The sequence below is a fragment of the Orycteropus afer genome, unplaced genomic scaffold (assembly GCF_000298275.1).
Source record: "Orycteropus afer afer isolate SDZICR_OR568_19922 unplaced genomic scaffold, OryAfe1.0 scaffold00099, whole genome shotgun sequence".
NCBI lineage: Eukaryota > Metazoa > Chordata > Mammalia > Tubulidentata > Orycteropodidae > Orycteropus > Orycteropus afer.
In genome coordinates this window covers 2,595,948-2,610,125 of record NW_006921686.1, presented here as the reverse complement: position 1 = coordinate 2,610,125, position 14,178 = coordinate 2,595,948, and the positions used below count along the sequence as shown (strand labels likewise).

Here is a 14,178-nt window from a genome sequence, read left to right as displayed (position 1 = left end):
GCTCCTGACTTGGGGGGTCGGCTCACTGCCATCAAGTCAGTTGCAACTCATAGCAGCACCCGCTGGGTTTCCAAGGCTGTAACTCTTTACAGAAGTAGATCATCCCATCTTCCTTCTGGGGAGTGGCTGCTGGGTTTGGACCGCTGACCTGGTTAGCAACCAAATGCCTTATTCACTACGCCACCAGAGCTCCTTGCTCCTGACTGGCAGGTCTTTAAAGATGACGTAACACCGTCACTCACTGACTGATGAGTAGGTGTGCGGATGTGGGACTGGGCCTCCAAGCGCGCGATGCGGTGATCCCTCAGGAAGTTCCCAGTGAGCTCAGCTCGGAAGGGTGTCACCCTGGCCCCTGCCCTGTGATGGCAGTTCTGTTGGAGCCCGGCGTCACACGGGAAGGGCCCTCTGGGCCGGCCATTAACTCCGTTTTCTCTGGGGTGGAAATCCTGTGTGCAGTGTACACTGTTGAGCTGGGAATTGATGCCTTTTGCTTCGGGGGTCTTCAGAGTCCACTCCCCACCAGTCTGGACCCCAGAGCAGGCGGGCAGACTGCTCTTGTCCAGCCTCACAGGCGTCTCTCTCCAGCTGCACTGACCCCCAGACGCCGGCTCTCAGGCCTCTCTCCTAACTGATGCCACCCTGGTGCCCCTTCATTGGTTTCAAGAGTTGCTTGGAACCACAGGCTTCAGAGGTGACCAGGGTGCTTTGGCCATTAGACCCCGTCTTGGTTTGCACTGTGATTTCCCCTTCCTCTGTTGTTGAGTTCGATTCCAACTCACATGACCCTGTAGGACAGAGTGAAACTGCCCTGCAGGGTTTCCAAGGCTGTCAGTCTTTATGAGAGCAAAGCCCAAACCACACCAGTGTCATGGAGTGGAATCTGGCTCACAGCGCCCCTAGAGGACAGAGTGGAACTGCACCACAGGGTTTCCAAGGCTGTCGATCTTTATGGAAGCTGACTGCCTCATCTTTCTCCCATGGAGCGGCTAGTGGGTTTGAACAGCGAGGCTTTCAGTGCACAGCCAGGCACTTAACCACCACGCCACCAGGACTCCTCCCTGTCCTCCAGACCTGTGACACCGCTAATGCGACAGTGGGCTTTCCTTCCCCGAGAGGGAGTGTGCTTCCCTGGGGAACTGCCGGCACGTTCAGGTGCTTGACCGTCCATTTTAGCTGTTTGCCTTACCGCACACCATACACCAGAATAAGCTCCAGAATGATGAGAATTGAAAGTGAGAAAAAAAATTGAACTAGAAGAGAAGAAACTCTGGTCTGGGAACAGGGAAAGCTGCCTTGAGCCCTGCAACAAAGGAGATGGTGAAGCGAATGGCCGTCCAGAGGACCTGCAGGTCCACCTTCCCGGCTTCAGAGGCCGCAGTGCGCAGGGGGCAGGGCAGCTAATGAGGGAGTGTGAGTGTGGGTGCAGTCAGCCGTCAAAACGGACGGCCCGGGGAACGCCGAGGCCTCTCTCAGACACCGGGGAGGAGCCACACCTCTAGGGACATGAACAGAGAACAGAACTGAGGAAAACCACAAAGTCAGAAACAGACTGCCAAGAATCTGTTAGACTTGGTATCCAGAATACATAAAAACGTTAAAAATATATAAAGTAAACCAAGAAGATAATTGTAGGTTACTTCTAATAGTGAAACTTGACGTCGCCCAACTGGTTAACAGCAGGGCTTTCTTTTTAAAGTTACTGTATCTCGGGATGTCTTTCAAACCTTCGTGTAGCAGAGTGACGTCTAGTTACAAGGTCAGGACACACCCTAAGTGGATCGGGCAGGTGAGAACGTAGTATTATGTTCTTTAAAAACTCTGTTATTAAAAATTGAGAAATTGAAGAGCCGACGACAAAGTGTGGTCAGGAGTCACCCTGAGCTCATGGACTTCTGTTCTATATCGTTACTTTCACTTTGATGAAAATGAGAACCAAGTATTTCAGATTTGTCAAAGTGAGGATAGGAATGCGGGGAAGCATCTGAAGAGTCCAGGGGAAAGGCGCTGAGCCCTGGTCTGGCTCTGGGGGGCTTCCCTGCCGTCCCACCCCTCACGCTGCGCCCGCCCTGCAGTGCCACACTAAGAGGCTGCCGTTTCTCCCCAGGCCTGAGCACCGAAGGTATCTACCGGGTCAGCGGGAACAAGTCAGAGATGGAGAGTCTACAGAGGCAGTTTGACCAAGGTAAGGCCTTCAGACCTGGGAGCCGGAGCCGGAGCCGGAGCCAGTCCCAGCAGAGGCCCCAGCACAGCAGACGGGGACTGGCCGCGGGGAGGGGAGTACAGGGCGAGCCACAGACCCGAGGCCGAGGTGCTGGCTCGGGGACTGTGGCTGATAGCTGACACGAGGCTCATTTCTTCCCTCGTATCCCCACTCTCCACTTCATCTTCCCGACACCTGCGGCCCGCATGGCGCCCTCTCTGTGACCCTGCCAGCCCCGGCCCAGTAGGACCCCATCCCCTCGGCCGGCCCTCGCAGCCCCGTGGGTTCTAGAATTCCTGGGGTGACGCACAGAACTCCCAGAAACGGCTCTTGTTGCAGTGGCCCATTCATTACAGCCAGAAAGGGTGCAGACATAGAAACACATCGGGCTGGGGCTGGGCGTCCCCTATCTGGGAGTCCTTTGTCCCCCACGGACAGAGAGCATAAGCAGGCGGGTGGGCGGGCACCAGTGAGCTTCACCTCCCTGATCACTGTGCCACAGAGGAAAGGGAGCGGGCCTTGCCAATGAACAGACACGCCAGCCTCTGCCAGGCTGGTCCCCACGTCACCAGGTACAAGCAGTGTTCCTAGTCACCCTTGCACACATGCCTCTCACAGCCCAGGGACCCTGGTTCCCTAGGAGTGGGCCACGCGGGGCGAGTCAATGGTACGTGGTCTCGGTGTTGGGTTGAGAGGACAGTCGTACTAGGCCCTAGCCGTGACTCCCGTCTTTCTGAGACCCTGGCACAAGCAGAGCGAACCGCCGCTCATCCTGCAATGGGGGGGGCCTCACACCCCAAAGCCTGAGCCCCAGCGAGGCAGGCTGGCTCCTGGCGAGGACTCTTTTCTCTCAAGCCAGACCCACCGCACTCTGACCCGGCTGGATCGCCCGCATGGGGGCCGAGCAGCTGCACCCACGAGAGGCCGGAGTGGTAGAAGCTCCAAGGTGTCGGGGCCCTGAGGCAGGGACCGCCTCGGTCCAGGCCTAAGGAGATAGAGCCATTCGGTAGTGGCCACCCTGAGGGCCTGCAGGACAGCCGGCAGACCAGGGCAGCCACAGCACCGGAGGCTCCCGCTGTGCCCAGAGTTAGGCGCTGCTGCTGCCGCTGGCCGGCAGTCGAGGTGGGGGTGGCGCACCACACGAGAGAGGCGGGGACCCTTAAGTTAACCTTGTGTGGTAGGAGGAAGCGTGAGGTCGAGTGAGAGGCGAGCCACGCGCCTGGGCTGGCAGGAGTCCGTAACGCCGTGTAGCCCACACAGTGGACACGGGCTGATGGTCCTTAATAAACAGTCAGGCGCATGCATGATCCAGCGTGTAAAAGACAGTGTGAGACCGGGGCTGGGGAAGGCAGATGGGGGAGGGCTCTGCTCGCCCATCGCCATCAGTGGTGAGGAGGAAGGTGAAAGCAACGTGTGGGTGTCTGTGGTGTAACCCCTGGAGAAAGTGAGGCAACCTTTTTGTCCCTGAGTAGGAAGCAGTAGCTCCCACATCAAAGTCCGGCGAGGGGGGTGAGGGGAGGTGCGCCTGCCTTGCCCTGAGGGCAATGGACGGCCGGCTCCGAGGCTTTGACAGAAGGCATGGGTATTGGGGCATGTCCCAGATTCTCGGAACTCTCTTTTTAGCAGCATCCAGGGCTCCCGCTTCCTCTCTGGTCTGTGGGAGTCCCTGGTCCCTGCCGAGGCACCAGGCCAGCCCGGGCAGCACCCAGGGGCCCTCGAGGGTTCTCGGACTACCCAGCGGCGACCAGCTCACGCTCCTGCTTCCTTTCAGACCACAGCCTGGACTTGGCTGAGAAGGACTTCACCGTGAACACCGTGGCTGGAGCCATGAAAAGTTTCTTCTCGGAGCTGCCCGACCCCCTGGTCCCATACAGCACGCAGATGGACCTGGTGGAGGCGCACAGTGAGTACACTCTGCCCCCTGGTCCCATACGGCACGCAGATGGACCCAGTGGAGGCGCACAGTGAGTACACCCCACCCCCCATAGCGCCTAGGACCCACTGGAGTTGGGTAGCCGAGAGAGAGGGAGGGCTCCTGCTGGCTTCCTGCCCCTAGGGGGCTGACCCCGGCTCAGCTGAAGGTGTGGGAAATGACGGCACCGGTGGGACTTGCAGCAGGGGCCCCTGCCGGAGCTGCTTCCCTGAGGGTCGTGGCGAGGATTGACAGTTCCCCAGTTGCTATGCTGGGTCAGAGCAGGCTTGACATCACGTCCCCACTTGTCACCTTGTCCACAGTGAGCCCAGCCACGCCTGATGGGTGGCCCCTTCCCTGACCCTTGGTTTCCTGCTGTTGTTACTCTTCCTACTTAGACTTAAGGAGTAGCGTCGGTGTGGGAGTGTCTGGCGACTGGCCTGTGAGAGGTGGCTGAGTTGCAGGGGAAAGCTCCCTTCCCCGTTTCCCCCTCACCCCACTGCCCCGGCTCCCAGCTCCTGGAAGAGGCTCAGCATCTGGCCTGGGGCTGGAAGGTCTCCTGGAAGCTGTGTCCGGGGCTAGGGCTGGGGCAGTCGGCCACTCTGCTGTTCTTGGCTCCTTTTGTGAGCCATCCCATCTTTCAGTCGCTTTCTCCCCCTGGCCTGCCTCTCAGGAGACGTTCACCACCCGTATCAGGGGCCGTGTGGCACCTGCTGCCTTTTTTAGCTGAAGTCACCCTTCCTCCTTTGTACCCCTGGGGAGCCAAGAGCCCCGGGTGCACAAGGGGTGCCCTGGCAGCCACCCAGAGCTCACCACTGCTGTGCTCACAGGGGGCGTTTCCAACAAACACAGCTCCCTCGCAGCAGGGCTGGCGGCCTGGTGGAAACGTACGCTCGGTGACAGACTTGGTGCCTGCTGCCACCTGGCCCTGCCTCTGCCTCGTCCTGGGCAGCGTCTCATGCCCTGAGCATGTGTTCAGCTGGGACAGTCCCAGCCGTCCTCTGGAGAAAGGGACTCGGGGTTCCTCCGATGGGTCAGGGGAGAGGTACTGGTCTTCCCTCACCCCGCGGCCTCCTCATCTGGGGCCTAGGAGCCTCGCCTGTCCCCTCGCAGGATTTAGGAAGAGGGGACATTGTGGACATTTGTCTTGCCTTGGCGCCATCTCGAGGCCTGTGGCATCCCTGTACCCAGTGGAGCCCCATTGTTTCTTGGGAGCTGCTGACACAGCGTTTTGTTGCTTTGGAGTGGGGGGGTCAGGAGGGAGTGAGGTTACTGATGGGGCTCAGCCGGCCCTCCTCTCGCTGCATCCACCCGCTTCCACCACTGTTGGGGTGGCTGTTCTCCACTTCCTCTTCCGTTATGTCTTTCCTGTGCCCCAAGCCGGTCAGCAGGGCTGCATCACCTTTACCCTGGAAGAAGGGGGAAGAGGAGTGGATGCCGCTGACCCTGTGCCTCTCACGGTGGCCCAGGCAGCTGAGCAAAGTGGGACTGTGGGTGTCAGGGGGCCTTTGACCGAGCCACATAGCCACTCCTGGCCAGGGACAGTGAACATTTGTGGGTGTGGTGCGGGAAGCTGCCAGCCTGACCAGGCTCCCACACCAAGCTGCCCAAGTCTTTCCACGTCTTGTGAAAAGAGCTGTAGCCTGCGTGCTCAGGGCTCAGAGTTCAGATCCCTTCACAACGAACAGCATGCCCCTCTTTGGGTTTTACAAAGCAGGGTTGTCAGCACACCATTTCGGTAGCTCCAGAACCCCGCCCGGTGAACCTGCTGAGGTGGCCCCGGAGTGGAGGTGTGTGTGGTGAGTCGTCAGGTCGTTCTTGCTGGGGCCCTGGGAGCGGCACCCTGCTGACCTTCTCGCAGCTGCCCAGCGGAGCCTCAGAGGGAAGGCCTGGCAGTCAGCTTCTGAGGGGCCAGCCCTGCAAACCCCGTGGAGCTTCTCAGACACGTGGGAGCTGGGACGCGGGTAGTTCTGTTACCCGGCCTCGGAACCCGTAGGCCTTGGCTTGCCACCGGCCTTAATGTATGCAGCTGAATTTCAGCCCTGCAGGCACCGGGGTGGGGGGACCCGAGGCTCTGAACGGGACATCAGGTGGCACCACAACAGAACGTGAGCCACCCTCCCTGAGCCCTGTGGGGGTGTCTCCCAGGCAGAACAGAGACAGCTGGGCGGCTCGCTGGGGGCCCAGAAATGGCTTCGTCAGCCCCCCATCCTCTTGCCCTCGCCCCTCAACCCAGCTTCCACAGACGTCTTAACTCATAGCTTCTTCCTCATAGCTTGTCCACTGTCCCTATGATACCATCCACACCCACCTGTCAAGAGTCCCTCCAGCCCAGCTGTTGGGGGACGGCCATGGGTTACTGTCAACACAGGCTCTGAACCCCTCCCCTCACGAGGAAGGAGGGGGACCAGTGGTCCCTGCTGCTCGTGAGATAGGACGGGACCATCCCCTGGAAACGGCAGCCTTGCCAGCCCCCCCGACTCTAGCCAAGGGCACAGTGAGGCCCACCCTGTGCTGATGCTTGGCTGGATTAACACAGAGCGGCACCGCCTCCCTGTCCCCTGTCTGTGGGGCTTCAGGGCCGGCTCTGCCTCCGCCTCCATCGTGGGGTGCTGAGCCCACAAGCATCTGGCTCCAGGGCCTTGCTTAACCCCCTCTGGTTGCTTGCCCACGGTCATGCAGCTGATTGGTGTCTGAGGCAGGACTCTTACACAGGTTCTCCGTGCCAGGGTTGAGCTCTGAACCGCCACACGAGCCCCCTCCCAGCCACGCCTCCAACACCCCCCAGCACCGGCCGGGCTCCACAGCAGCTCCCCCGACTGGGTCCTCCAGGCCTCTGCTTGCTGCAAGACCAGGGGCTTCCTGAAGCGTGGTGGTCTGGGGTCCATGAGCCTGCAGGGGTAGTCACAGCATTGCACGTGCACGTCTGTGGACAGGGCCCGTCACTTTCATCATCTCACACGGGCCAGTGTCTCTGGAGCAGGCAGAGAGCATACCCTCCCGCCCGCGGCCGCACCCTCGTCCTTCACGCCTCCCACCCACGGCTGCACCCTCGTCCTTCCCGCCTCCCACCCCCGGCTGCACCCTCGTCCTTCCCGCCTCCCACCCCCGGCTGCACCCTCGTCCTTCCCGCCTCCCACCTGCGGCCGCACCCTCGTCCTTCCCGCCTGGGCTGTTTTGTTCTGTTGTTGAGAATATACACTAGGGCAGATCCCAGTGCAGCAGCTGCCACACGTAGCAGACCAGTGACACAGATCACACTCTGGGTATCGTGTGGCCCTTCTTGCTCCTCTGCAGAACCGTTCCTCCCCCGCTCACATGAGCTCCCTGCCCCCTGAGCGTCCTGTTGGGTCTTTGGAGCTCCTGTTGTCATGTGATGCCTTTGAGAGCGTTCTGATGAGAACACTGTGCTCAGGCAGGTGTTCTCTCCTGGGTAAGGTGAACTGCTGCTTGGTCGTCAGGCTGGTCCCACCGGTGGTCTTTGGAGCCTTGGAATCCTGATGTTTTGGTTTCCTAGTGCCCCTTTGACAGGAATATATCACAATTGGATGGCTTAAACAAATAGGAATTTATTCTTTTTATTTTTGGAGGCTAGAAGTCTGAGTTCAAAGTGCCAGGCTCTAGGGGCTGGGTGAAAGCCCTTCAACTTTGGGCTTCAGCTCTGCCTCCTGCTCCCAGCCCACTGAAGATGGAAGCTTCTCCTCACTCAGGCAGTTGTTGGCTGCTGAGGCTGACAAGCCCAAGGTCAACTAGTAAACAGGCACAGTCCCGCTATCACCAAATAACATGGTAGACAACTAATTCAAGTCCAGAGAAGGTCCCGAGATCGACAGGCAGTGCATGGCAGGCTGCTGAACATGACCCAGCTACGTGCAGGGTCCAGGCGTGCCGAAAAGCTACAGACCAAATCTCCGGGAGCAGACCGTGTCCCTAAAGTAGCCACTCAGCTGCTCACAGTAGATTCCACATGGAGCTGGTTGTCAGATCCCACCATGGGGAATAACTACATCCAGCTGCCCAGACAAACCGGGCCCAGCCAAGGTGACACATAAGCTTAGCTACCACACCTGGACTCCTTCAGGAATTCCTGCCACCCGAGGAGACGGCCATCTGGCCCAGTGCTGACCCAGCGGTCCCTGACCGTGTTGGCTTCACTGGGCTGAGGCAGGCTGGCCCAGTGCCGGGGACAGCAGGCCCCTGGGAGGCCTGGTGGCCACAGCCCAGGCTCTGCAGCCTGGGGAGCACCGCAGCCTGTTCTCTCCACGACCTCAGGCAGCTGACTCGGCTTCTGGGCTGTAGGTACCCATCCGGGCAACGGGCTGATCAGAGGCCCAGCCTTGGGGGTCAGCGAGGCCCAACTGGCCTGGGCCTGGCGTGTCGTAGCCCTTGGTTGGCATTGGCATGCTTCCTCTGCTGCCGATCCATTAAGATTCCATGAGGGTTGGAGAGTGGGGGAGGGGCGGTGCCTTTGACAAGCTGCACAGAAACCCCCACTGTTTCACCAGTCCCCCTACAGGGAGACGAGTGCTTGGGGAAGGGACAGAGCCCTGGTCTTGTGACGGCTCTTCCCTAGACAGTCTGCTGGCGTGGGTGGGCGGGCAGCCGCATCGCCCGTCTGGGCAGGAAGCAGCCAGGCTTTCTGCATTGGGATCCCGTCTCCCAGGGCAACCGGATGAGCGAAGAATGCTGTTCTTTATGGTGGCATCATTGTGGATCGCTCCGTCGGGGTGGGGGGCCGGAAGCCCCCAGTGCACTGTGCTCCCTCCAACAGGACAGGTGGGGCTGGGTGGGGGTCCCACCACCGCCAGGTGTGCGGCCTGTGCTCGGGCTTCAGGGGACGGAACAGGCCGGCCTTGGGTGAGGCCCAGCAGAGAGCATGTGCCCAGGTGCCCGCCGGTCTGCTGGGCTCACCAGCATGGCAAGACACCCACCAGCCTGGGCCCTGAGAGTCTTTTTTTGTCCTTTCCTCAGAAATCAACGACCGGGAGCAGAAGTTACATGCCCTCAAGGAGGTGCTGAAGAAGTTCCCGAAGGAGAACCACGAAGTCTTCAAATACGTCATCTCACACCTAAACAGGTAGGTACAGCATGCTTCCCCGACGGCGCCCAGCAGCCGGGACCGTCGCCCACCCAGGGTGCCGGGTGTGGCCTGGCGTGGCAGGCCCTTGTGCAGCAGGGCCACATGTGGCCTCGCCAGGCGCCCAGCACACACTGTAGGAGGCAGCCTTTAGAGCTCTCTTCTAGCCCCCCCTGGCTGACGGGCTCAGATCCACTGGCTGGGAGGGATGCTCCCAGAATGTGCTTCTGATCCCAAGACAGCATAGGTGCCCCCGCAGGCCACCTGTCCGCTGTTAGTGTGCCCTGGGGGCCTGGCCAGGCAGGGGGGCGGGGGGTGGGGAGGCCGCCTCCGTGCAGGCTGCCAGTGCTGCGGGCAGAGGCACTCCAGGCTTCGTGGGAGACGGACAGGCTCGTGTTCAGGGCAGACCTCTCACCCTCCTGACGGGGATGGGGCGCAGAACTACTGCGGTTGGGGGACAGCCTGCCTGGCGCAGACGTGCTGGCCCCCTGCAGGGTCTGGGCCAGTGAGCGAGTCCCTGAGCCCTGTCAGTCCCTCCTCGGGGTTTGCGGAGAGCAGCCTGGGGTGCAGGGTGGCAGGGAGCACTCAGGCTGTGGCGTTGGCGTCCCCGCAGAGTCAGCCACAACAATAAGGTGAACCTCATGACCAGCGAGAACCTGTCCATCTGCTTCTGGCCCACGCTGATGCGGCCCGACTTCAGCACCGTGGATGCGCTGACGGCCACGCGCACCTACCAGACAATCATCGAGCTCTTCATCCAGCAGTGCCCGTTCTTCTTCCACAACCGGCCCATCAGTGACGCCCCCGGGGCCGCACCTGGCTCCCCCGCCGCCGCCGCCGCCCCCTTCCTCGCCCCCACGCCCGTCACCAGCCCGCCATCTCCACCCCAGTCGCCTCCACCCGCCCCGCAGTCCCCGCTGCTGCCCTCCCAGCTGCAAGCCGAGCACACGCTGTGAGCCTCGGGCGCTGGGCACCACTCTTCCCTCCGACAGGGTGGCGTCTGGCCTTGGACGCGGCCAGGTCCCCCCATCACCCTCCGGAGACCTCAGCAGCAGCACCGCCTAGGGTCTCAACGGGCGGGGCTGTCGGGCCCCGAGCCGCGTGCAGACCACCCTAGGGCTGGCTGGAGGCCACCGCCGCGGGGGCCTGCCCTTTGACCTGGACTCCTGAGGACCGAGGGAGGGAGGCAGCAGGCCTAGAGCCCCCAGCGCTGCCCGTCTGCGTGCACCAGCCCCTGGGCTCGCCGACCGCTTATACAGACACAGTGTGGACTGGGCCTGGCAGGTGGAGTCGGGGTGCCGGGATCCAGGCCGGCCCCGAAGAGGACATGCCCCCCACACACACTGTCTCCCTGCCCCCGCTGGGGCTCTGGGCTCTCAAGCAGCCTCCTTGGGAACATGGAAGTGTGACTCTGCCTCACTGCAGTCCCCCAGGTACAATGCTGAGTCTGCCCGCCACCTGGACCACGGGAGTGCGACCCCTCCCCACAGGTCAGCCTGGGCTTCGGGATACAGCCCTTCACCACAGAGGGACACTGGAAGAAAAAGGGACAGCCCCTCCAAAATTTGGAAAAAGGACAAAAACTACAGACCCCTCCAGTTCCAGTCTCCCCCCCTCTACTGGCAGCAGCCAGGTGGAGGGGGGCCCTTGTCTTGTGACAGCAAACCAAGAAGCCTCAACGGCGCTACCTGAGAGTCTGTTGGGGGCCCGCCTCTGTCCTGCCACCGGTCCCCCCACCCCAGAAGGCAGCATTGAGCCCACCGAGGCTGAGGAGACGGGGCTGGCCAGCTGGGGTGCTGGGCTGCCTTGAACACACTACGTTGCCGTGGATACACTACTTGTGCATGTGTGTGAGCGTGTGTGCGTGTGTGCCTGTCGAGGTGTGAGTGTGGGGAGGGGACGGGGAGGGCAGTGTGCACTTGGGCAGTGGGTTTGGTGATGGGGGGCTTTTCTCTGAGGGGTAGAACACCACCAGCTGCAGGCAGGCATATCTGGGAGGCGGGTGGTATGCAGGGAACCCCTCCCAGTGGGGGTCCTTCTTGGTCCCCAAGCAGGCAGCCATCAGGAAAGCAGGGCTGGCTTCTGAGCGCTCACTACTGCCCCCTGTGGCCTTGCCGAGACCTTCTCTGGCCTGCCCCACCCACAACAGCCCTGCCAATCATCCGCATCATTGGCCACCCCCACGGCCAGTCTCCGCTGTCCTCGGGGCTGGGTTGTGGCCTGGACCCTGGACCGTGGGGGGACTGACCCCCAGGGCTGGGCCTGAGGGAGGTGGGGCCAAAGGCATTGCCTGCAACCCATCCTCCCCGGTCTCTTTGCACTTTAAGAAGCAGGATCTGTGGTTATGGCCCGAGGATGCCCTGTGGCTCTGGCCAGGTGGCCTGAGCAGGGAAGAGGTGCCTCCCAATGGCTCTAGGCCCCCACTACCCCCAGCACCTTCTTCCGGCCGCCGGAGGGAGCGGTGCACTGTGCTCCCCAGCTGTCCCCGTCAGCTGTTTGTGTGACAGACAAGGTGCTTGGAAAAACAGAGTCGCCCCTGCTGGGTGTCCCACCGCTCCAAACGCAAATTCAAAACGAGCCCCAGGTACACAACACTCTTCACCGCGCACGTGTCAGTGGGCGATGGCTTCGGTCCCGAGGCCTGCGGGTGGGGCTGAGCCCGGCTGGGCCCTGGCTGAGGTTGGTGGCTCGGAGCTTGGGCAACGGGGAAACAGCTTGGTTTCGTTCCACCCCACCCTCCTCAGGGCCGTCGTCATACTGCCCGCCAGCCTTTCAAGGGGCTGTCCAGTCCGCTCGCTGACGCTGACACTGTCGCCTCTGTGCTGGCACACGGGGCTGTGTCCCCCAAGCCACTAGCCAGGGTCTCGGCTCTAGCCCCCAGCTCGCCACCCCATTACTTCTGTCTCCTCCCACCTCTATCCAGTGCTAGGAGGGAGCCCCCCATTCGGTGGAATGAGCGCCCTTGATGGTAAACTCAGAGCTGGCTCCTGTCTCTGTGACGTCTCCATATGCCAGAGGTGACAGGCAGCACTGGTAGGTGGCTTTTTCTGAGAGTCTCCGCTGGCCAGGAGGGGACAGTGGGGAGCTGGGCCGTGTGCTCTTGATGCCAGAGTGAGGCCTTGGGTGAGGAGTGGCAGGACGGACAGCCTGGACCTTCTCCCCCCCAGCAGTTCCTTGGGTGCTGCATCTCGGGGCGGGGGGACCCCCGGCCTCTCGCTGGTGCTCCCTCTGCTTCCCGTCACTCAGCCTGGACCAAAAGGGCGGAGGAGGGGGCGGGGGCAGCTGGCCTTACGTGGTGGGCTACCCGCTTGTGTTCATCCAGGCCCACTTCCTCTTCTCCCTCCCCCAGTGCTAGCGGGGAGTCACCGCCGCCGGAGAGACGGGGCCCTTAGTTGTCAGCTCGTGCTAGCTCCAGGGTTTTCTGGGGTTCCACCTGGGAGGGTCCTGGCCTGTGTTGCATGTTGGGTCCTGTACCACATTGGTCCATGCGTCTGTCACGTGTTCTCCCATCCCGACAGTCTGGGGGGTTACCACACAAGCACCCACGAGACCTGTTTCCTGCGACACATGTCTGTCTTCCTGCCGCCGGCGGGAACCCCTGCTGGGGAGTTTGTGTTGCCACGTGGCCAGAGGGCGACACCACAGGAGCAGATGTCGGAGGGGACGGGGTGGGAAGGGCCTGCTCTCTGTCCCCCGGCCGTGGCATCCTGGGGTGTGCACGTCCCTAGACCAGAATCGCCCCCCGTGCTCCCCTGCCCCGTTCCTCTCCAGGGCGGAAGATCACACTACTTTGGGTGTTTGCTTAGAACAAGTGCTGCTAAGTGCCGCTTTCCCAAGAGAAGCTGCAGGCAGGGTGCCAGGGACCAGGCTCCGCGGTGTCGCGGTGGAGGGACCGGGCTTCAGCGGGCCGCCGGGCTCGCTCCCCACCTTGCTGACTGCAAACGTGGGCCAGGGGGTCCACTCCCATTGCTTGGCAGGTACAAGCCACTTGTTTGCTCTTAGGTGAAAAGGGGACAGGCTCTTCAGGCCACATCACAGTGTGCTGACCACACTACAGAAGGCCAGACTCGAAGCCCAGAGGACGTAGGGGGGAGTCTGGGCCCGCCTCCCCACCTGGGGGCCACTGTCAGCAGCCACCGCCTGCCCCAGCCACCCTCACCTACCACAGCAGTGACGTTACACTTCCATTGTAGTCAAGACAGGGCATAAGTTATTGTTTGCATAAAAAAGAAACCTGTTCCCTGTGTACATTAAAAAAAAAAAAAAAGGCAATGTCTGAACTGTATGGGAATAAAACTTGTTTGAAAATTTGGAATAGTGCTGCTGCCAGCTTATTTTTCTGGTGCTTGTATTTTCACATGTTAAATGATCTTTATATATGTTGAATTAACAGGTATTTTGCGTTTCCAGAGGAAAACAAGCATATTGATGGTATTGAAATGTGTTCGTAGTCCGGCCGTGCGCCCCATGTTCTGTCGCGCAGCGGAAGTGGAGAACTGTGTGGCGACGGTGACACGGTGACCTCTGTGCCTCCAGGCGCTAGCCAGGACGTCTCTAGTCGATGTTAGGAGTGTTTGCTGACTCACTAGACTTTTCTTTGGACACGTTGTGGGGTTTGTTGAGGCTCCAAGCTGATTTAGTGCATGGGCGGCCGGACAGAGGCCGCGGCATCTCAGCTGAGGTGTTTGCATTTGGTTTTGTTTTTTAAAATCATGTATTTGCTACAAAGTCTTGTACTTGTCTCAGTGGGAACGGTGTCAAACCCTGAAAAGGCCTTATGTGACTTGTATCATAGTTAATAAATCAATCTTGTAAGAAACCAAACCTAAGGAGTAAAGGGGACCCCTCCTCCCCCAGGGGCCAGCAGGCGGGGCCCAGCCCCAGGGGCAGGGAGGTGCCACCCCAAACCCGCAGGGTCGTTAGAATCAACCCCTTCCCCCTGCCCCCCCTGCCCCGCGGGACCCAGCTTCAGCAGCAGGCGGAGGGGCC

At 60.9% G+C, this 14,178-nt stretch overlaps 1 protein-coding gene across 1 annotated transcript in view; it reads left to right on the top strand.

Moving 5' to 3' along the window:
• ARHGAP35 (Rho GTPase activating protein 35) overlaps positions 1 to 10,145 on the top strand; it is a 101,029-nt gene extending 90,884 nt beyond the window's left edge. Inside the window, exons 5-6 of the mRNA XM_007942879.1 lie at positions 9,084 to 9,189; positions 9,803 to 10,145. Coding sequence (XP_007941070.1) covers positions 9,084 to 9,189; positions 9,803 to 10,145 — 449 coding nt within the window. The remainder of the gene's footprint in view (positions 1 to 9,083; positions 9,190 to 9,802) is intronic.
• The last annotated feature ends 4,033 nt before the right edge of the window (positions 10,146 to 14,178 follow it).